At 38.6% G+C, this 24,249-nt stretch overlaps 1 protein-coding gene across 1 annotated transcript in view; it reads left to right on the top strand.

The window, feature by feature from the left end:
* Window positions 1-24,249, top strand: part of Tmc1 (transmembrane channel like 1) — a gene marked incomplete at its 5' end in the record, with an annotated part of 100,745 nt that overhangs the window by 17,586 nt on the left and 58,910 nt on the right. Inside the window, 2 exons of the mRNA XM_075975253.1 lie at window positions 16,800-16,890; window positions 18,638-18,719. Of these exons, the coding sequence (XP_075831368.1) occupies window positions 16,800-16,890; window positions 18,638-18,719 (173 nt within the window). The remainder of the gene's footprint in view (window positions 1-16,799; window positions 16,891-18,637; window positions 18,720-24,249) is intronic.

Genomic DNA, 24,249 nt, shown 5'->3' with positions numbered 1-24,249 from the left:
GAATAGTAAGTATACTCCATATTTTAGTCACTCACACGTTTAGCACAGAGGTTGAGTGACTAGATCTTCCTGCTTGTAGAAGGTAGTCACACCCACCAGGGCTGAAAGAACGCACCTAGGTGGAGGACACCTGCTGTACTTCTTACTCACCAGAAACCAAAACCTTTGGCTATAACACAGCATTATAACTAAAGCTAACTGAGAAACCACCTTATTCTGCTGCTAGGATGTAGCCTTAAAAAACAAAACAAAACAAATCCAAAAACCAAGGGCCTGGATTTTGATCTAAAGCTATCTCCAACTTCAGCAATTTACAAATCCAAGAGTGTGGATTATGGTCCATAGTTCTCTAATTGTGGTCCTCAGAGATCAAGCGGTTTGGCTAAGTCAGTTCAGGGCAAGGATGGCCTGAGATAAGGAGTACATCACGTGGTTTCAAGCCAGCTATACCCAGGAGAGGTCTCTGTTGTGCTTACAGTGTACCGTGTTTGCATATGAAACACTCACTGGAGAATGAATGCCCCCATGGAGCTTAAAATAAGAAGCATTACAAAATGGATCCTATCTGGGTGCTTTGAAATGCTTATTTTAGGAAAGGAGAGTTTTCATAAATCCACAAATGAGAGCGTATAAGTTCTTCAGGTTCCCTTTTTCATGGAGTTGGCTCATGATAAAACACCATCTAATGTGATGTACTTCAGATAATAAAAAAAAATTCGATGTCATATTAAATCATTTCTAAGTTTTTCAGAACCCTAACCCAGTGTTTTCAGAATATGTTCATTGTGTCTGGCTGTAATTGTGATTTATTAGTTGAGAATAAGAAATCAAATAGAGAACCCTTAGCATTTTGTCCTAACATGAAGAGGAACTGGCCAAAATAAGCCATAAACCTACCAACTTGGTTTGCTTTTTACTAATTTATTTTTGCTTTAGTTTAGGGATGAGGAAGTTAACATCTGTCTAGAAAAGGGAAATTAGACTAGCTGGGCTCTCAGCCCCACCTCCTTCCTTAAGCTCATTGTGAGCAGTTGTCAGGAGATATTGAGGTACACATTTTCTTCACCTGACATTGTAAAGAAATGAAAGGTTGCCCAAATGAGGACTTTTAAGCACACCCAAGAACACATATTTCATCACGCTCATTTCTTTTTTTTTTTTAGCTAACACCTATAATGATAAACAGGCCTTTGTTTCCTGTTCCTCCCTTCCTACTGCACCAGGCGTCATTTTTCACCTGGCCTTGAACTCAGAGATTTGCCTGCCTCTGCCTCCTGAGTGCTAGGATTAAAGGTGTGTACCACAACCTCCTGGCTTAATTCATTAATTTATTTATATTTTGGTTCAATTTTTTAAAACATAGTTACTCAGCTCTTAGAACTACCTTCATTGTAGTAAATTTGGAATATGTTTACATTCGCATTCATTCAATTTTAGAAAGTGTTATTTTTTTTTGTTAACTTCTGTCTTGATCAATTTTTCATCCAGTAGTGAATTGTTCTTTTTTTTTTATCAGTTTTTATACTAACTGTTGTTTCTGTCATTGATATCCAGTTTTAATCTGTGGAGGTCAGATAGGATTCAATTTTCTTACATCTGTTGAGAGTTGTTTTCTGTCCAAGTATGTGGTCAGTTTTGGAAAAACTTCCATGAGGCGACGAGAAGAGGCGCTTTCTTTTGTGTTTGTGTGAAATATTCTGTAAATATCTGTTAGGTCCATTTTGTTAAAATGTCAGTTAGCACCAGCCTTTCTCTGTTTAGTTTTTGTCTGGATTACCTGTCTATTGGCGAAAATAGGGTATAGTAGTCTCCTGCTATCAGTGTGTGAGGGTCAATATGTGATTTAAGCTGCAGTAGTATTAGTGGTTGGTACTCTTTAGGATCTTTCGGGGGATCCACTACCAACCTCTCAAATATACACGGAGGTTTATTAGTATGTATAAATAAATGCCCGGACTTAGTTTGGCTTTTTTTCTAGCATGCTTTTCTTAAATTAGCCAGTCTTCTTTTTGCCTCTTGGATTTTTCCTTTTCTTAACTCTGTAATCTTATTTACATTCTTACTCTGTGGTTGGCTATGTAAATGGCTAGTAGACCAATTCTTTTCTCACTCCTTGATCTCTCTTGCTTCTTGATCTTTTCCCCAGATTTCTTCTCTTTTTTTAATTCTTTCTACCTGCCAGCCCCACCTTTCCTTTCTTCTGCCTTGCTATTGGCTGTACAGCTTTTTATTAGATCAATCAGGTACAGCTCTTTATTGTTTTGTTTTTAAACAAACTGTGTGTATTGATTTTAAGACTTGCAATTTCCTCTTGTTGGAGTTTTCTTTTGACTTGTATGTATTGTTGTTCCCTATCTCCTCAGATTAGTTTTGTTTTGAAGTTAATTTTGTCACATATTAAAATGGCTTCACCAGCTTGTTTCTTAGGTCCATGTTCTTAGAATATCTTTGTCCATCCTTTTACCAGAATCTGTCTGTCCTTGATTTTAAAGTATATTTCTTGCAGCAGAAGCATGGATCCTGTTTTCTCATCCATTTTGTTAGTCTTTCTTTTTTATGTTGAGAGATGTTATTTAGCAGTGTTTATTGATTCCATTATTTTATTGTTGGAGAGAGAGAGAGACAGAGACAGAGAGAGAAAGAGAGAAAGATTCATCTCTTTATAGTTGCTCATCTGACATTATTTATTCCCATTATTTATTCCTTGTGTTTTCTTTGGTGATGACAGCCTCTTTAGGTTCATTCAATACCCTTATAAATGCCCTCATTTTGTGTCCTAAAATTTTTCTCTCAAATTGCTTATTGTGGATAATTTGTCTTTCTCCAGTTAGCTTAACTTTCTCTTTTTTCATTCTTTATAAAATCAAAAAAACATGTTATTGAGAGAGAAATTAGATCCAGATTAATATCAGAAATCTCTTATTATTTATATTAGAGTTTGTGTCAAATGCCAGTCTCATTACTATTGCTTCAGAATGTGTCTTTCCAATCAGTAACAAGCATGAACCTAACAAACTACAGTTAAACAAAAACAATGTGCTTGTAACTTCCGGTTTTAGGATTTAGCCTACTGATAATAATCCACATGCAAATACCTAACAATTTTCTTTTTGTACTATTGGTGCAATTGTGAGTGTCTAGCAACTTCTTATCAAATATCTCACTTAGAGTTTATTAAAAGGAGTAATAACAACAACAAAAATCTGATTCTCTTTCTCCTTGGGATTTTTTTATAAAATTTCCTTTGCTGAGATGAGCTTTGGAATGCATGATCAATAGATTTTTGTCTGTCCTCAAGAACTCTTTTCTGCTTCAGGATTCACCTTCCATATCTTCCCTGTGTCCTTTGCCCCACAGAGTCTTACAGGTGTACTTACCCTTGCTTTGGATGGGAAGGATTCTCAGGTGCCACCAGGGCTACTCCTCCTGTTTCTTTGGGAAAATGGTGTAGGTGATTATTTTTGTGTGCCTACATTGAAATCTCATTCATGTGGGCTAGTTAAACCAGCCAAAATTCTTCCCAATGGACAATGGAAAGATATGAGTCAAGGAAAAAATGACCCTAATCTTTGCTAATATTCAAAGATATTTCCCAAACTTGTTGATAATAAGCTTTACTCAATAATTGTCACATTTACTTATTCAAAGGTGAAAAAGCTTATTATTTTATCCATAGTTAAAAAAAAACTATGAACTTCAAAAAACAAAACAAAACTATGAACTTCAAAGAAGCAGGACTTTTATATAGCACCATTTTATGGTAATAAATAATAAGTGATATAGATAAGAAAGTCCTAAAGTTTTCTTCCAGATAAATAAAGGCATGGTTACTGCCATGTGGTTTTACTATTGTGGATGATATCCAGGGACTCTGGATGCTAAACATATGTTCTACCACCCAGCTATACCTGCAGCCATCAGCATAACTGCAACGGAGCATTGCCTATTTCCTGCAGCCTTATCCATCAGCGCATCGTGCATGATAAAACCCACTGAATCAGTTTTCTCAGCATTCCAGAGCTTCCTACTTTACAAGTTCTGATGAAACTCAGATAGCTGGACTTATATTCCTCAGCAGTTTAGCTGTAAGTAACAGCTAGTTTTTGCAACTTTTCTATAAGACTATAAATATAATGTTAATTTGAAAGGTGATAAAACAAGATGCATTAGTTAGCACTTAAGATTATCTAGGGACGACTTTGAATATATTTAATCTAATGCATTTAGCCGTAGAAAGAAAGCATATGTGGTCCTGATAAACACAAATGCAAATAATCACAAAAATGAGGTTTTGCTGCTTTTGGAAAATCTTATACTGACCTCAGGTAAGACATATATTGTAGATATAATCTAGCTTATAATATCTTTAGGGCAAGATGAAGCAATGGCAAGTGACGTACTATTTTGGGGGTCTTTAAGAATGTTCGTTGTTACTGGATGATACAACTGTTATGCTTTATTAAGATATACATGCTAAAATACATCTTTGGAGAACATTATTATAATATCATAACAAGTTGGGATGAGATTAAGAAATGGCAATAATTGTATATTCCCAGTATTAAATGTTTAAGATGTCCATCCTTTAGTTACACAAATTAGAAAATTTTAAATAAAATGAATCAGTTTTCAAATAGTTGTATTGCTAGTGTCTATATCTATCTATCTATCTATATATATGCATAGGTTTACATATATACTTTGATATGTTACATATATAAATCATTCATATAGTCACTGTGATAGCCACATGAAGATTTATGACTCCTATTGATTAATTTTTATACTTTTGCAAACAATGTTCTTGTATTTCATGACAAGGAGTTGGTCATAGGGGTCAGGATAGTCTACGGGGGAAGCCATGAAAGAACACAGTAAAGCAGTAAATCAAGTCAGTTCATCAGAAAGACCAGCTCGTGTAGGATTCCTGTGCTCTTTGGATGACCTTATCTAAGCTTGGGTTCTCCTAAAGAGGATGGCTCTCTCTTCTGAATTTGTCACATTGAGATCAATCAGATTCACCAGGCAGTCCTGATTACTTGCAAGATGGACTGGACCACAATGATTTTGAAAATATCATTTTAAATTGCTTGCCTACTCATGAACCAAATTACAGAACACATAGTTCTAACAGATAATGGAAAGTTCTGTTGGAACATTTTAGAACCAGTAGTCCCAGACATCAGTGAACAAGTTGGAAAAAGAAAACCTTAACTCTTACAAATGTTTTAAAAAATAATCATAGGACCACATCGGTATTGTGGTGAAGTATTTATTCTGCCAATCTTTCCATGCAGAATGCTTCTTTGTCACAGACAGCATCCCGAGAATGCTTCTGTTTCACAGTATTCAGAATTTATGAAAAAATGCTTAATTAGAAAATACATGCCTGAATCAGAATAAGTAAATTCTTTTTCAAGCTATATACATGATCTTGTAGAGAGTTGGGTATTAATATAAGAATATTAATCTAAGATTATAGATGTGTGTCACTCATGGTGGAAATACAACCTTTGTTAGAGAAATCCTGCAAACCCATGCCTAGAATGCCTTTTGCTTCCTACTCGAATTCTATCAGCCTCATACTTTCCAATCCAGTTATTATCTACAATGTCTACTGCGTGCCCCACAATTTTAAAGCCTCCATTGTCCTTGCCCCTGAATTATTGTTGTAAACATTTTACAGGCCTGTATCTCATTCTTCCTAGTATAGTTTAAATCACAAAGAATTCTCCAGGTTTTAAAAAGATTTTTCAAACACTTACCACACTGAAGAAATGATGGCTAAATAGAAGAGAAAATGAAACAATGATAGAAATAAAATAAGGGTCTGGAGAGAGGACTCTGCTGTTGAGATCATTTGCTGCTCTGCTAGAAGGTCTGAGTTCAGTTCCCAGCACCCGTGTTAATGCCTTGTTACTGCACTAAATGCGTCACACACACACACACACACACACACACACACACACACACACACACTCACATACACACATGAATAAAATAAATGTCTTGACTAGAATTTGAGGGCATCTGCTTTGTAGTTATACATATGCAGGTATTGTATTGGCTAAAGTTATAGTTTAAATTTAAATTACTGTGCCTAAGAAATCTATAAAACAATCACCCCAACCTGTAAGCATCACTTGCCCAAGGACACATAACTTCCTGGAATACTGGGGGCTGTTGTTCATGTAAGATAATAAGCCACGTTTGCTTTTGTAAACAATCTTGGTTGTCCCAACAATATTTAATAAAATTTGTTTCAAATTTAGCTCAAAAATTGTGGTAGTGGTCTCATTCTTGCCCAGTGGGGTGAACAGTATCTGCCCCAGTGTGGTATGTCTGCTGCTGGGAATAATTTTCTCCCCATGAAGCGGCATGCAAACATTCCCCTTTGGCAAAGTCTTGGCCGGTGAGCGCAGTTACAGTAATGTCTTAAGTTTACTGCCTTCATCCTGAGAATTTCAGATTTTAAGACTCATTTGTAGCATTAGGGTCACAGTCTCACCAAACCTCATTTCTGTTCAAACATCAGATCCATAATAGATGGCTGAAGAATGTCCAGATGGTTCAGGGGTTGATCCAGTACTCCACAGCCCTATACTCCCAAATCTTCAGGATAGAATATTGCTTTCCTGATCCTCAAGGGACTTATTAAAAAAAGCCCTCAACAGCAGAGGGGCAAATAGATATAAAACCTTCTTATACCAGTCAGCAAAAGCATATAGTGAGATGTTTATAAAATCAGCACTGTAGAGTTTTTCATACGATATGTCAATAGTCTGGTTTGTATTGTGCTATAGAGAGAGAAGAAAATAACCCACACTTTTCCTATTCTTTCTATTGTTAGGTTGGTTGACTTGGACTCTGTAAGTGAAACTAACCAAAAGCACATTAGCATGAGGAACACAAAGCTTATTGCTGTAGGCATTGAGCTTGCACAGATGACCAGTGAGTGAGGAGTAACTCAAGGAGTGGTTCCAGTGCGTACTTAGAATCTTAATCATAGGACACATGTCTAGAGAAGTCGGGGCTAGGAAAAAGGACTTTGACTACAGAGCAGCAAACTGGAAATCAGCTACCATGATGACACAATGGAAGATATAGTCCAGATAGTAAAATTCACAGTTGAGCCTTCTGAGCTGATAAAAGGTAGGGAATGGGGGGGGGGGGGAGTACCTTATCTTCCCTGCTTTTAGCCAAGTAAGGGCACAGAAAACTTCCATTTGTTGCTTCTCATTTGCTTCAGCTCAAAATTGTCCTGTTCTATTTTTTGCACATTTTACGATATTTTGTATATTACGGCATATACATAAGTGACATATTTTAGGGCACTGTATTCTGTTATCTTTCAGTTCCTCCTGCTGACAGGAGTGTTGATAGTTATTTGGTGTTTTTCTACAGAGGAATGCCAGACAATATTTGAAACCCAGGGTAGGCACAAGGGAAGAATGTGTGTTGTTCTGTTTCCTGCTACAGTAATACAAAGAATTCTTTAGAAGATATAAATTGAATCTTAATTAGGTACAGAATAGGGTTAGGAAAACTTAATTACAAGCAGAAAGATTATCTTCTAATATTTAAAGTATTAAGCACAAACCCCACCTCAGTTGTTATTGCTTCATTTCATCTCCTATTGCCTGGAGATGCTTGGCTGACCTTCATGGTACAAATAAAACTTGCATTTTCTTTTGACGTTTGAGCCAGTCCTGAAAATCAGCACTGTTTTAGAGATTCGGCATCTTAGTGTGCTTCCTCTTATTGTGATAAACACCATGATCAAAACAACCAGGGCAAGAAAGGGTTTATTTCATCTTACAGCTCTCAGGTCTATCACTGAAGGAAAGTCAAGGCAGGAGTTCAAGGCATCTGGAGGCAGGAACTAAAACAGAAACCATGGAGGGGGTGCTGCTTACTGGCTTGCTCTCTTTGGCTTGCTCTGCCTGCTTTTTTATATAACCCAGCACTATCAGTTCAAGGTTGGCATGGACCAGAGTGGGCTAGGACTGTCTACACACCAATCTGATGGAGGCATTTCCTCAGCTGACATTTCTTCTCTCTAGAGGACCCTAAAGTATGTCAAGTTGACACAGAACTAACTAGTATACTAGGGGACAAAAACATCTATCTTAAATCTGAAATATTTCCATTACAATAACTTTGATCCCTAAAAATCCGACCACCCTGAGCTTTGTTTGTAACACATTTCCATGTGTTTTATTAGTGTCAGGGAAAAATTACTTTAAAAACTTTTTAAATGCAGGTTTTTCTAGAATTCTTTGGTGGGGGCGGGGGGCTAGCATAAGCAGTATCTTCCTTTTTCCTAAGGTTCCAATGATAAGCAGGGAGCACAATCTCACTACAGTTCATGCCGAGGAACTACTGAGTTTATTGACTTTCCTCACAGAGCATGGGTAAGGGGTTCCTTACAGGAGCATGAGTACTTCTTCCCCATATAAACCACTCCTGGAAAGCCTTACCCACCAGACATAAAGGCTTCCCTGTGGTTGAAACCCCTGCCCTTCCTATCCCCAATCCATATCCTCTCACTGCTTCCCTCAAGCCCCAAGGCTACATTCAATTAGGGCAGAATTAGATGCAGCTGGTTGTGAGTGGTGGGTGGATGCCCCAGTAAGGTGACTCCCCACCTCTGTCCTACCTGCCTACACTCCTAGGTGGGAAGATCGACAGGCCCAGCTGTGCCAAGCCTTTGCAAAGAGATCCAACAGAACCCTTGAAGATAGCAGCCTGACTAGGAGGATAGTCCTGCACGTTGGAAGGTCACTCAGAAGTTGCTAGTAAAAAGTGTAAAGATCATTGGTCTACTGGGGAATAGCGATTGTCTTGTTGTCTTTGGGGCTCTTCGTCTCCTTATACAAGGATTTAAAAATGAATGAAGAAGGATGCTTGAAGGCAGTAGTATTAGAGTTTCAGAGAAAAAGTACATATCAGATGAGATGTGAAGGCCAGCTGCTGTTAAAAGAGAGACAGAGGAGAGAAAGAGAGTCATGCCCCTTGGTTAAGGTCAGATAGAGGTGTGTTCAGCAGTAGAGAGCAGCAAGCAGATATATGAACGAAGGAGGGAGGAAAGGATGAGGGGCTTCACAGAAAGAGTGAGAACGCATATTAAAGCTTTTGATCAACATCCAAAAAGCGAGAAGAGGAAGAAAAAGAAAAAAAACATGATTAGTTACAGGCCATGGGCCCAAGTTCAGAGGGCATCAAATTCCAGGTTCCTGACTCTCGAGACAAAGACTGCACCAGGGACACAGGGTTATAAGTAGAAATAGAGACAATTTATTAAAAAGGAGGATCCCCGAGAACAGGAGTGAGCTGAGGTAAAAAAGTCCTCAAGGAAAGGATGGTCTCTCACTTCTCCTACTTGTATAACATGGGGTTTTGTGGTACAGGCTCAGAGCTTTGCCTGCCCCGAGCATGCTCCATTTCTTATCATGTCCACATAGATTTCTCATGTTTCTCTGCCATTCTTTTATATTCTAATCTTTCAAAAAATGTTTTTTTTTAGAGTGAGATAAAACAAACAAAACACCCAAATCAGGCACATGTGTGCAGGTGGCCATTGAAGCCAGAAGACGTCATGGGATGTTTGGAACTGTAGTTAAAGCTAACATGGGAGCTGGACCCAGAAGTCCAGCTGTCTGCATGGCAGAAAACTTCTGTGCTATTGAATGCAGCCTCCAGCCCCTTGATGTTCTAGTCTCCAGTCCCAGCTCCTTCATCTCATGCCATGAAAGTCTGAAACACATATATCTTAAATGTGAAGTGGGATTGATCTAAAAGTATATGAAAATAAGCCAGCAATACAAGCCTAGACGTTATACAAAAGCATATGAATTCTTGTGGTTCTTTCCAGTTTTGCTTCATGCTATCAGATGGTCAGTTAAGTGGTTTCTCTTAAGCATTATGAGATAGTGAGCTAGGGATGTGAAAATGAATTTCTTCACATAGACTCATAATATACAGAGTACTTCTTCCCCAAGGGCACATTAAAACAGTTAGAAATATACTGAAGCTTATCAGCACAACTCTCTGAAAATTAGTCTACCATATGAAACTCTTTTAAACGTTGTCTCAGCCGGTGATATTTGATTCAATACCAGATATTGCCTTTAAGTTGCACATCTGAATTGTTTGGGACACTGGAGAGACACTGACCCGCATCTCACTCCTAGAGAACACAACATAAGTGATCTGAGGTTGCAAAGACATAGGCCTGGAAACTGCTAAAGAACCTACAGTGATGCCAAGGTGCAGGTATCCAGAAACCACAGCTCGATTGTCATCCAGCGCTTTCACCAATGATAATGTAGTCAATTAGAAGTGTTGAAATTCACTTGTGTGCAATGTGTTGTATCATATACTAGGAAACTGGAGGGAAAGTCAGCCCTGTTAGCAAAGGGCTGTTAAACCAGTTACTATTTTATAGCACATATGTTAGTTGTCACGAACTAAGCTAAGCATCTTGTATTGTCTTGGGAACTATGAAAACCCTCCAATGTGTCCTCTTTGTCATTTCCATTTTGTAGATGAATCTATTGAGCACCTCAACTATTCTTATTATTGTCAATAGAATCCCCTTTAAAGTAATACATGTCTTGACTCATTACTTCCAGAATCAGGATAACTTAAATTATATATAATTGTATTTATATGTAATATATATGTTATCTAGAAAATTTATGGTGTTTATTTTCCATCGTGGTCTATGAAAGCAACTTCTCACTTCTGTAATTCTGTTTTAATTACTCATCAATATTTCATAAAAGTCTGAGTTTTATAGATAATTTGGCTAATTAGTTTTGAAATGTCAGTACTCATTAACAAAAGACCTTCCATTCTTCCGATTCCTTCCCTGGGAAATATTTATGAACAACATTTTTGGTTATACTTAGCCTAAGCAGCAGTTTTGAAAGTCTCTCAGTTATCTGAGCAAGAAATTGGTTGCTTCTCCAAGCTATCAAATTGTAAGCAAGAGGAAAGAAAAGTCAACTTAAGTCTAACCCAACGCCAACTTGTTTCAGGGATGAGAATGTGCCAAAGGCAGAATAGCTTGTTCTGACTCCTCTGTGTACTCAGGGCTGTATCATATGCTGAAGGTAAATTATCTATTTTGTAAGTTAGGCCAAAGTGTGCTCTTTCAGGTAACTGTGAAAGCATTCTCGAAAGCCCATGAAACCTTATTATTCTAATTACCATCACAAGGGGTTGGTAAATGAATGATGAGGCCAGGTATTATTGTCATTAAATAGACCATACTCAATAATTCATCTCCAAGTCTGGGGTTACAGTCCAGAGTGCAGTACACACTGTACCAGGGCTCTGAGACCCAGAGACCAGATTACAGTCTTGGTAGAAAGCATTTGTTAAAAGCAGTTCAGGGGGTTGGCACACATCTTTCAGCCAGACATTTGGGTGGATTACAGCCCGAAGATATTCAAGGCTTACATGTGAAGTACAATTTCATTTTATTCGTATAGTAAAGATTCTTTAACTAATCTAGAAAACTACACACAGATAGGAAAGTGAATTCACTATAGGAAAAAGGATAAAGATGTTTTCTTAACTTTTGGTTTTCTAATGGCTATTTTCTCTGCATTCTGCATTCTACTCAGGCACCGTACTCTGAGGGACACTCCATATCTGTGCATTTTCTTTTTTTACTTTGTATCTAGCTGCACAGTGCAAATGTTGTTTTTGGTTAAGAAATCTGTTATCAGGGAGGACCTGATTGGTGGGTACTTTTTTTTTTCCCCTAAAGTTGCAGTTCATGCAGAAAGTCATTCATAAACACAATGTTAAAAAACGTTCTTCCACTGTGTTCCTGATCTGTATCCTCTGATCGTGTACATTCTTCTGGACCTCTAAGTAACAATGAGGCTTCTGTTACCAGGCCAGCATCAGATGTGAGCGGAAGGCAAAGAAGCTCTTCCTTGTAAACAGTTATTCTCAGTACACTTTGGGGCATTTGGCTCTGTTTTTAAAGTACCTCCAGGATTTCTGATAAATTATATCTAATACCTATTTTGGCCATGGGGAGCTAGGTAGCGAAGGTGTTCTGGGATCTTTTTGTTCTTGTGGGGTGTGTGTGTGTGTGTGTGTGTGTGTGTGTGTGTGTGTGTGTGTGTTAGAGAACAGAGAAGGAGCAGGGCATTAGGAAAAAGAGGAACTCGTGTTAGATTTTGTGATGCCCAGCAGTCTAGACTTTCTCTGAAAACCAGACAGAATATACATATTAGAAGTTGAGTAGGATGATGCTCTTCATTTGCTGTGATAAAATATCCTGGTAAAAGCTACTGAAAGAGGAAAGGCTTTACTTTGACTTACGGTTCTGGAGGGACAGAGCACATCATGCCGGGGAAGACATGGTAACAGGCAGGAAAAGTGTGACAGCAGGAACAGGAAACTGGGTGATCACATCTTCATCTACACACAGAAAGCAAAGGGAACAGGAAGTAGTTGGGTCAGTCTATAAAACCTCAAATCCCCTGCCCGCCTCCATGTCAGTCTTCCTCCACTAAGGCTATACCTTCTAAAGGTTCCATAACCTCATCAAACAGCACCACCAGATAGGGACCAAGTACTTAAATGCACGAGCTTCGGAGGACATTTCCCATTCTAAGTACCACAGATGGTTACTGAAAGACAAACTTAAGAATATACTTGGGGTCAAGAAAACTATCAGTAGCTAATGAAGGAAGCAATAAAACATCTTTCTAATGTGCAAACAAAAATGTATCTTTAATAACTAAGAAAATCTTTAGGAAAGACACACAAATATGGGTTCGTATTATTAAGTGAATTTGGAATTAATTTTGTGATGGTTATAATTCGGTTGTACTTTTACTGATTTAATGCTCATCAATTCATAAAATTAGCATAACTATCTACTCACACAATTAAAAACCTTGGCTCAAATAGATAATAGAATAGGTATTTCTTATACTTCTGGGGCTTAGATAAAAAATACATTCTTTCTAATGGTCCATTCATGTAGAAAATGTTCTAAATACAGTATAAACAAAATGTGGTTCATAATAAATACAAAGTATCTGCAGTGCTGGATTGGTGTTCAGAGCAGATGAGGGAGGGTGACTTGATCGGGGGAGGGAGAGGGAAATGGGAGGCGGTTGCGGGGAGGAGGCAGAAATCCTTAATAAATAAATAAATTAAAAAAAAACAAAAAAAACCAAAACAGGTTCATGGTTAAGAAATGCATGAATGCTACATAGCATATGGCAAGATGCTTTGGGAAGGACTTGGACCTTACTTGTAGAAGTGGTTTTCAAAAGGGTTGCTGCTTGTGAAGTGGGAGGGGAGGGTCACCTTGACCCCGAGTGGGTATGACTTTTCTGGTAGTGTCAAGTGAGGCAGCGAGGTGTGCTGTGTACATTCTGGGCACTTCCCATGCTTCTTGGCATTGATAAATACCATTTCCTGTACTCATCCAGTGTTTTTCATGAATAAAATTATAAGCCAGCAAGGCTAAAATTCGTGTTTTGTTTAAGTCAGTCCATGGAATATCAATCATGTTAGAACAGATTTCAGTGTTTGGAAATAAACATTGTAATAGATGGCTTCAATACTTTCAGCATCTGTATTGCCTCTTGTTCCAGTCACCTCCTTGGGAAGGAGTGAAGGGATTGTTGAAATATTGTTGATTGAGAAATCCTGACCTGTTAAAAGCCCTGTGGGAACAGCTACATTGTGCCAGACCCTGATTAGTTAGTGGCAATCCTGAAGAGGTGTAGTTATATCTGAAAGTAGAACTCATGAACGCGAATACAGACACCATCATAAGCATGTACAAGGCTGCAGAGTCAACTCACAGAGGCTGCTTAGAAGCGAAGGAAGCTCATCTGTATTTTACAGCCTTTGGTTCAGCATTTTACACAGTGTGTGCCAGCTACTGCCCTCATTCTAATCTGAAAATTTATATAACAAATGGTGTTTAAACACGACGCTTTCTTTGTTGCATAGGCCTGAAAATAAGTCATGAAAGCTCAGTTTATAGTATTTTACACTGTTTTATTAAATATTATAAGAAGTCTCAGTGCTTTAGAAATTATTTTTCAAACAACCTTCCCAACCCAGAAGGCATGCCAGAGTGATAAAGCTAGCCCCAAATTTTTCTCTATTTCTAGGACATCACCAGTTAAATTTCAGAGAATAATAATTATGAAGGTCACAATCTAAGTCATGGGACTAAATGTCCTTAACATTTGTGAGCATGGAGAATGAAATCATTAAATACAATTTTGCAGCCAGCTTCATATCATTTTATCGAGTACCTTTCATTGTCAAGATCAAAACCATAGGGTGGTGGGGTGGCCTGCTCTTCAGATTTAGCAGGTGTTGGGTGTTGTTTGTTGACCAAAGAGACTTCGCCATGGTGCTTGTGTTTGTGTGCCAGACTGTAGGTGGGCACTTGCCCACATGTTTATAAGGAAGGTCTATTCCTATCCCAAATTAGGTAGCTAGTGTTTGGTAGTTTTGATCTCCGTGCATTATGAGATTCTATGCTTAGCATGGAAACTAAGAAACATCCTATACAAAACTCCTCTTCTAAATTTCATCTTAAAAGACTTACTCTATATGGTAAGTAAGTTCATAGTCACGTGTGAAGGGTCTTATCTGCAAAACCACAGTTTTAGGGGCCACCCAACTGACTATCACATTACAGCTACAGAATCACAACCTGCTTGAATTGTCCTTCTTACTCTGGTCCCTCAGAGAAGAGAAGCCAGAGCCACCTCAAATTTTAAAGTTGTTTTCATTGAACAGACAACAGCAAAATGACAATGTTAGCCAGGTAGGGTTAATAGAACAAATTAGATTGGGTAGCAAAAACAGCAAACATTTATTTCTCACTGTTCTATTGGCTGGGTCTCCATAGTCAGGATGCTAGCACCATTCCAGTTGCAGATAGCCAATTGGTTCTGTTCTTATTAACCTCTCCCATCCTCACATGCTGGACAGAGGGTAGCTAATTCTGGTGGTTAGACAGCAATCCCTTTTACCATCTACGGGTTCTCCCTTCACAGACTAACTAGGCATTCACTGTGTGAGAGGTTAGCTAATTCTGGTGGTTAGACAGCAATCCCTTTTATCATCTACGAGTTCTCCCTTCACAGACTAACTAGGCATTCACTGTGTGAGAGGTTAGCTAATTCTGGTGGTTAGACAGCAATCCCTTTTACCATCTACGGGTTCTCCCTTCACAGACTAACTAGGCATTCACTGTGTGAGAGGTTAGCTAATTCTGGTGGTTAGACAGCAATCCCTTTTACCATCTACGGGTTCTCCCTTCACAGACTAACTAGGCATTCACTGTGTGAGAGGTTAGCTAATTCTGGTGGTTAGACAGCAATCCCTTTTATCATCTACGAGTTCTCCCTTCACAGACTAACTAGGCATTCACTGTGTGAGAGGTTAGCTAATTCTGGTGGTTAGACAGCAATCCCTTTTACCATCTACGGGTTCTCCCTTCACAGACTAACTAGGCATTCACTGTGTGAGAGGTTAGCTAATTCTGGTGGTTAGACAGCAATCCCTTTTATCATCTACGGGTTCTCCCTTCACAGACTAACTAGGCATTCACTGTGTGAGAGGTTAGCTAATTCTGGTGGTTAGACAGCAATCCCTTTTACCATCTACGGGTTCTCCCTTCACAGACTAACTAGGCATTCACTGTGTGATAGTTCCGTTGACGTCCTCAGATACCATGGTGTCCCATAGAATGACATTGCCTGGTGGCATTGTCAGCATATGAGTTTCTACATGTTCACTTTATGACATTTGAACAAACACAAAATGTATCTCTGTTAGAACACATCCTTATTGTTCACCGATGCAGGGCTGTAGCTCCTGAAGTGGTCACTCCATGTTCTGACATACTGGAATTATAACAGGGTGGTGTGGGGAGGGGCAAGTATTCAGTTTCTAACAACAATAAAAAAAACATGTGTTTTTAACATGTTCCCATTATACATTTTTGATAATTTAATATACTTTTTAATAAACACTGATGTGAGTACTGAACATGTATTACTATCTGGGAGTCATGTTAAATTTGATTTAAATCCCTGTCTGAATTTGAGACTCAGATTCCTCCTTTCCTTACTCTTCCTCAACCTTATCTGTTTTGGAGTGTGACTTTTGTTCTCTGAGCCATAACTACTGTCATAAAATTCAATACAGGTCAGCTTGTCCTCAACTATTTGTTATTTTCTTTTTCCTCCTTTCTTTTATTTTTTTTTTTAAAAAGGGGGGGGGGAATTCAAAATAAAGATTTTGGTTGCCAGAATCTGAAATAAACTTCAGGTTTAATTTTATATATGATGGGAATGGGAAGAAAGATTCCCCATCTTTACATTTGACACAAATACCCCACTTTTCAATAAGCTGATAAGTGAGATTAATATATCTTACACTTCCTGGTCATTTTTTTTAAAAAAATTAAAAATGCATTAAATGTCTCTGGGTGATAGATTTTTACAAAGGTGCCTAAAATCATGAATGCATACTTGACACAAATGCAGAAGTCACACCATTTAGGTGTTCAAATAGGGGTGTACAGGAGGCGGGATGCAAACCCAGAATTGGGGGCATTGCAAAATATGTTGAAAAAATTAGAAATCTCTAAGTTATAAAATCCAACTTTGGTTTAGTCGCTGAGGGCATGGAGAGTGTAGAAGAAAGAAGGTAGACCACCTAACCAAATTAAATGTCTCCTACTTGTATGTCAACATGTTTGCCCACTTCTTCCTTTCTTTTCCCAGGGAAGCAAAGAAATTTGTGAGTGAAAATGAAGGGGCTCTTGGGAAAGGAAAAGGGAAGAAGTGGTTTGCATTTAAGATGATGATGGCCAAGGTAAGCATTTTCATGATTCAATCTGACCAGTGTCACAGTGGCCCTGCAGGAGAGAGAGGGAGGGGGGAGGGAGGAAGGGAGGGGGGGGGAGGGAGGGAGGGAGGAGGGGGGGAGGGAGGGGGGAGGGGGGAGGGAGGGGGGAGGGGAGAGAGAGAGAGAGAGAGAGAGAGAGAGAGAGAGAGAGAGAGAGAGCATTGTTTCTGTTCTGTGGGGCCGAAACCAATCTTAACTCTATACATGCATACATACAGCAAAGACTCATATGGTATATGGTGTTGTATTAAAATTTTTGGTGGGATTTAAGATTACCCTTTAGGATATACTAAAAAAATTAAATAGTTGCAAATGCTGATTTATGCCAAGGGACTAACTTGATTTTACCACTTCCAGATGTAAAAGACTGGACACCCATTTTATTTTCATTTTCTAGAGGGTCTCTTTTCAAGGCTTCTTTCCCTAACTGTTTCTAAGCTAAACTGCTATAAAAACCCTTCCTCAACCCCTTTTCTTTTGCTATCAGGAACCTCAACTAGACACCACAAAGAAGATAACAAAAATGATAGCTTCATAAAAATACAGATTTGGGAGAAATATAGGCAAGAGGCTTACTTTTAAATGCACTTGCTGTGGGCCACACACAATACCAAATCTCTCTATCAAGTTCCATTTCTTACAGTGAAGTAGGTCCATAGATTTTATGCTGTAAAAACTGTAGCTAAGTGTATTCAGTGGAGAAAGAGAGCTTTGCAAGGGCATTGTGAAGATCTTCGTTTTCTTTTAATGCACACGAATAGCTAACTTTACTTGCTCTTTATCTTTTATACGCATTCAGTCATACTGTGTGTGACAGCTTTGTGCCTTCTTTGTTGTACAATTGGTGTCACGAGATACAATTCTGTTGCTGGGGGTTTACAGTTCATGTTTAAAAGTAATACATTATGCATTGTATGAAGATGCCATAATTTACATATTCACGTATTCCACTGCTGATCGGCATTTGGGCCCTTCCTACTTTTGAAAAATCTTTTGAACTTCAGGGTTGGACAGTTGTGTCTACTTATCTCTCACAAAGTCCAGCCATAATGAACGCATATGGAAGTTATCTGCCTCATTGCCATTTTCTCCTTAGTTTTCTTGACCATAGCTCACCCAACACTACAAAGTAGAAGGCAGACCTTTTGGAAAATGAATTTGTTATATTCTGTGATGCCCTTTATATTTTGTTGACTATTCTCTTTTATCAAAATGAAGAGTCTCATGTATGTGATAATTGTGAATCAAATTGGCCTGTGTTCACACAGTCTGCTTAAGGAGACTAGAGATCATTCTAGAAAAATATTCTATTGGTTCCTCATGCACTGAATATTAAACACAGAATTTATACCAATCACCCTAATAATTCAATTCCTATTCTGCTGTTGTCTGAAAGAATGAGCAGATCTTTCTGATAGGTTGGTATACTCTGTTTGCTTTTGACCTGTGTGTGACTATTGCTCAGGCTGTCTTTGACTTGCTATCCTTGTGTGCCAGTCTCCCAGGGATTGTAAACATGTTTGATGATAGGATTTTAAGTTATGTAGGAATGGCTAGAAATAGGGAAGGACATGGATCCTGTTGTTTTTCCTAAATAGCACTAGTTGGCGCTAGAGCTCCCTTGAAGCCACTCTTGTGATCTGGGGAATGGGGAAAGAAACATCTAGAAACACAGGAGACTGACTACCTTACTAGTGTTTGGCTTTGTTTTCAGAAATGGGCGAAATTCCTCCGTGACTTTGAAAACTTCAAAGCCGCTTGTGTCCCGTGGGAAAACAAAATCAAGGCAATTGAAAGTAAGTGTTCACCGGCTGTACTGAGATGCGGGAAAGCTCCCCTAGAATAAAATCTCGTGAGCTTTTCACGGACCTTTCCTTGTTTGTGGACTCTTGGAGAAATTGAAAACCAAACAAACCGTCAATGCAACAAACTAGGCAGACCTCGACCTTGTCATTGTGAAGCTCTGTGTTAGTCGGCTGGCTGCTGAAATGAGACACCTGATGTAGTGAATGCAAAGGGACAGGATGTTTATTTCGCCTCACGGGTTGGGTTCAGCTTTCTGTACATAGTCACCTGGCCCTGTAGCACTGGGCCGGACGGTGGTGGTTCGCCATGTAATCTTGGGGTTGTGTGGTAGCCACAGCCTGATCACTTCAAGTCAGGGAGGGCTGTGAGTGAGAGACAAGGAGGGGCCTTGGTGCTGTATCCTTTTTGGAACTGTGTTCTAGGTGACTTAACTTCCTTACTCTGGGTCCCCTCCTCCTAAAGATGCCACTACTTCCCAGGAATCCCACAGCTGACAACATAGGACTTGGGGACATTCCAGACCCGACCTGTGCATGTTGTACCAGCACTTATCAAGGACAGCACTGGAGACTATCTTCCTTGTTTTATTCTGGGCAGAAGCACTTGTATCTGAGCCAGGAAAGGAAGTATTTTATACAGTGACTCTGCCCCATATTGGGAAGGCAGTGGATAATATGTTACAAATATATACTGTTGGGAACCTTAGACAATAATCAAAGCAACAATTTTAAAGAGGAGTCTTAATAGATCACATTCAGTCTTATAAATGTAAGGAGGCTGCTTGTTTGTTTCCCGGCTGCCAGGCAGCTCAGACCCAAAATAATCACACAGAAACTATATTATTTAAAACGTTGCTTGGCCCATTAGCTCTCGCTTCTTATTGACTAACTCTTATATCTTAATTTAACCAACTTCTAGTAATCTGTGTATCGCCACTTGGCAGTGGCTTACTGGGTAAAGTTTCATTGGCTCTGGTTGGGCTGTATGGCTTCTTTCTACATACCTTTCTTTCTCCCAGCATTCACTTTAGTTTTCTTCACCTAACTTTTTCTGCCCTGCTCTGCTTTAGGCTCAAAGCAGTCCTATATTAACCAATGATATTCACAGCATACAGAGGGGAATCCCACATCACAAAAAGAATAACCACAAAAAATTTGCTACCTTGATGTTCATAATAGACCTTCATTTTCTGTGCAATGCTCAGTAAGTACAGAAAGGTGAAGGATTGTTTAATATAGCCATGTTTGCATAGAATAGAACAATTAAAATTTAAATATTGTAAAAAAATCAGTGCATCAGTAAAAATACTCTACATAGAAAAAAAATGAATATTTGGGGGAAATCACAGTTTTGGCAGGTGTGGTTCCTAGGGTTATGGTAAGGATATGACTTTCACCAATGCCTGTTCAGATCTGAACCTAGCTGTCCTGATGGCTAAATATGACATTGTATAATTGATATAGAGACTCCACAGAAAGATAAAAGAGCCAATGCCATTTCCCTGACATGATTGGGCATGTTTGGAAGTGGCTATCTCTCAGTTCTTAGTCCCTCATTAACTGACAGTTGTTAATGACAATGAATTAAAAGACATCAACTCCTAATTTTCACATCTCTCCACACAGTCTTCACAGTGTACTTTCTTGCCAATTTTCGTTCTGCTCTTCTCTTTATTCAAAATGCTACCCTTTAAAGTGAATCTTTTAATTACATTCTCACTATACTTCATGCTTATTTTTCTTGATAGATATGAAAGTAGGTATTTTTGATCATACCAAAAGCCCATTTAGTATTCAACAAACATGCATTGAGTAAAATTACAGATGTATTTTTCAAAGGTCCATATCACACTAGATATTAATAGACGGAATTTCATGAACATGAGGAAAAAGGGAGATATAGAATCCTTAGGGTTCAGCGGCACAGCTGAAATATCTAATGTAGCCCCTAAGTACACAGCATGTGGAACATTATGGTCCTGATCAAGGGACAGCAAGATGGCTGAGAGGGTAGTTTCACTGAGCCGATGACCTGGGTCCAATCCTTGGGACCCACAAGGAGGAGGGAAAAAGCTTCATAAGCTGTCATTTGACTCCTATATGTGCATCATGACATGACATCATGACATGACGAGATAAAAGCTTAATGTAATTTAAGCATTAGAAAACACATTTAAAGAAAACCCTTGAGGTGAGGTTAGTTCTTATTCTGTCCAAGATTGGCTGTGTACCTTTCAGCAAGTCATTTAAATCCTCTGGACTTTACTGCACTTCTGGATCAGCTGTGAGATGTGTTCTGAGAAACTTGGTATTGGTATCGATGGGAAGAAAACATGCAGCAATAGAGCGATTCTTTTTAAAACACCCTGGAGCATGTAGGTTCCAGCCTATTTCTGTAGCAAAGCCATGCAAATTTGTGTTTTAGCGAAAGGGTGGGATTATTTTATTGATTAAAGTTGTATATAGCAATGAAACATGTATGAATTATTTACACACACACACACACACACTCATATCACCGGCTATCAGGAGTGTCATACACATGACAAGAGCTACTCATAGTTCTCTCAGCTGTGTTCCTTCTTCCTTTAGGACTTTTGAAGCAGTTAAGTGGGTCAGCTAAGTGTGACTATTTCCCTTTTCTTGTATAAGCTGCTGTTCCTGTGGTGCCCTGTTTATTCACAGGGACTGAGCCTTTCCATAAGCTGTGAAGGATCTGCCTCCTATCAGCCACCATCTTAACTATGACTCACCCATTGTCACCATGGGCCCGACACTCTACCAATGTCCCTTCACCTGATCTTACGTGTGCCTGTGGGTGTACATTTCTTTCCTTTACAGCACAGTAGTGTTGAATGCAGCTGCTAGCTGCGAGAGAAAGTCTGCCAGGTTTCAGCCTGTGTAACTTTTTCGCATTGAGCAAGATTTTAGATGCTTTTTCTTTTCATGCCTGACTCACACCTCTGCCAGGTCAGTGGGGGAGGAGTGCAGCAGAATCCACTGACATTTATTGTATTTGGGAATTTGTTTCCATTTTTCATATGTTTACTCTGAGGAAATTATTTTCATTACACATGTCTGTTCTGTAATATTCCAGTGTGCTAATCACCTCCTTTCAGATTATGGTCTGAGGCAGAATTTATGAAATATGAAGGACTGTATTTTCTGAGCTGTTGAGTGGACTAACCATCTTATAGAAATTACTCTGCTAGGTCAGGAAAAAAAATGTATTTCTAAGATCGTCTTTGAAGCTGAAGTGAATGGAAAAGAAAAAGCAATGGGACATGGAACCAGTTCTCTGCCATCTGTACACTCTGGATGGTCCTTTGCATCTCTGGTCCTCTATTGCTATATCCATGGCTTCTTATCAGTTCTTCAGGTTTGGCTAGTGGTTACACATAGTCATTTCCAACCAAACAACACATGATGTAAACTCATACTGAGTTTTAGATGTGTAGTGGCATGTATAACCATTTATGCTTTTGAGGAAAAATTTTTGCAAAATTTAAATAGAAAACAGATTGTTACTATTTCCCTATCTAATTATCTTCTCATATTTAGAATAAAGTTGAATAAATATGTTCCCAATTTATAAAATACATTTCATTAGAAAAACAACATTAATGCCTTTCTTTGAAAGGAATGGCAGTTTAATTATACAGAAACTCCAGACACATTATTTTTATTGCTTTGAGTATTATAACCATTTTAATATATATATATATATATATATATATATATATATATATATATATATATCATGTTATTTTCAAGGAGATCTTGGCTTTTATTAATGATTTCAAAAATGCTCAGGGAAAGTCCATTGTGTGCTAGGTATCTTTTCAAGCACCATCGATACCGACAAAGACAGACTAAACTGCCTTTCTTGACTTAGTTCGGCATGTGTTATATATTGTGGGTGGTTGAGAGGAGGGGACGCAATAAAATGAGGCTGTAATGGAGTGCCAAGTGACCAGCCTCCACTGAGTTTCTGCAAAGCTTGGCCAGCAATTGGCAGAATCAAGGAAAAACTCAAGTCAGAGTCTGAACTTCATGTCATTACCATCTTGATTCCAGGGAAGCCTGGATGGCTTGATTAGCATGGGCCAGATACTCCCCTAGTGACTCTCCAGTTTTTCTAATTTAAAGAACTGATCTGATAATTCTAGCCTCAGAGTATGCAGGGATGGTCTATATTCTGGGGAGATACAGTAAAGTTTTACAGGACAGCCTTTTAAGGAAGTCAGTGCTTATGACTGCAGACTCACTGTTACTGGCATTGCTGAAGAAACTGAATCAGATATTATCTGTACCCACTAAGATGCTGGCTGACATTACTATTAAAGCTATGAATTAAAAAAGGCTGAATATTTTTCAAATGGAGATTATAACTTTAAGAATAAAAGTCTACTTTTATTTAATAGTAGATTAGAGCAGGGCTTGCCAAACGTTTTCTGTTTGTGATTCCATTTTGTCAATGTCCCTGGTATATATAAAATCAAATGGTTACTGAAAATAAATCACAAAGAAAAAAATTTCTGTTTTGGGTTTTTGAGACAGGGTTTTTCTGTGTAGCCCTGACTGTCTTGGAACTAGCTCTGTAGGCCCACAGGGTAGCCTCAAACTCAGAGATCTGCCTGCCTCCACCTCCTGAGTGCTGGGATGAAAGGTGTGCATCACCATACCTGGCTTAAGAAATTGTTTTAAAATATTGCTTTGTACAGATATGCTTTTACATATAAAAGGTAAAAACAAACTTTATATTACTAAGATGGATGTGAATATATTTACATAATTCAATCTCAGCTGAATAATTGATATTGCAGGACAGAGATTATCAACATTTTCCAGAGCGGATTGATATTTTGATCTTATAATCATCAACACTGAAAATGCTTCTCTGTATAAATATGCAGTACAAATTGGCAGAAGTATATTTAGGGCCATTTAAAAAATTGTCAGAAATTCTGTCCTAATCCTGAGCCAAAATTCATTCAATAATTTTTTATGCAGTTCTAGTTAGTAACTGAAATAGAAATTCTTAACATCGAGTATTCCAACAGAATTCAATATAAATATATACTAATTTACATGCTGGGCAGTGATGGAAGGAGAACGTGGAAAGTCTTTGTTTTATATAACTAAATGATTTTGTTTCTCTAAAACCAGAAGCTTTCTGTCTCACTGCTTCTCAGATCCAAAGAAGGCATCTCAGGCAACGCTCATTGGCATTGTGGGCATGATGGCATTCGTGGTGCCAAGCAGGAACATGTGCTCAGAACCAAGGCAGCTATAAAGTCATACTGTGCAACACAGGCCAGCATTGCCAGAGGCTCTGCGGGATCATTGCGAGTTTGATTTTGAGTGAAATTTTGGTCACCGTGTACTCATAAGCCTTTTATTGCTGATAAGTTATTCATGGCTACACTTCAGTTGTGTGACCCTGGGGTCATGACCTGGAGTTTACAGAGTTTGGATTGACTACAGTATCAAAAATATGCCACGGTAGCTTTGTTTCTCA

Source organism: Microtus pennsylvanicus, chromosome 5 (assembly GCF_037038515.1).
Source record: "Microtus pennsylvanicus isolate mMicPen1 chromosome 5, mMicPen1.hap1, whole genome shotgun sequence".
NCBI classification, from domain to species: domain Eukaryota; kingdom Metazoa; phylum Chordata; class Mammalia; order Rodentia; family Cricetidae; genus Microtus; species Microtus pennsylvanicus.
This window is presented reverse-complemented; position numbering and strand designations above follow the sequence as displayed.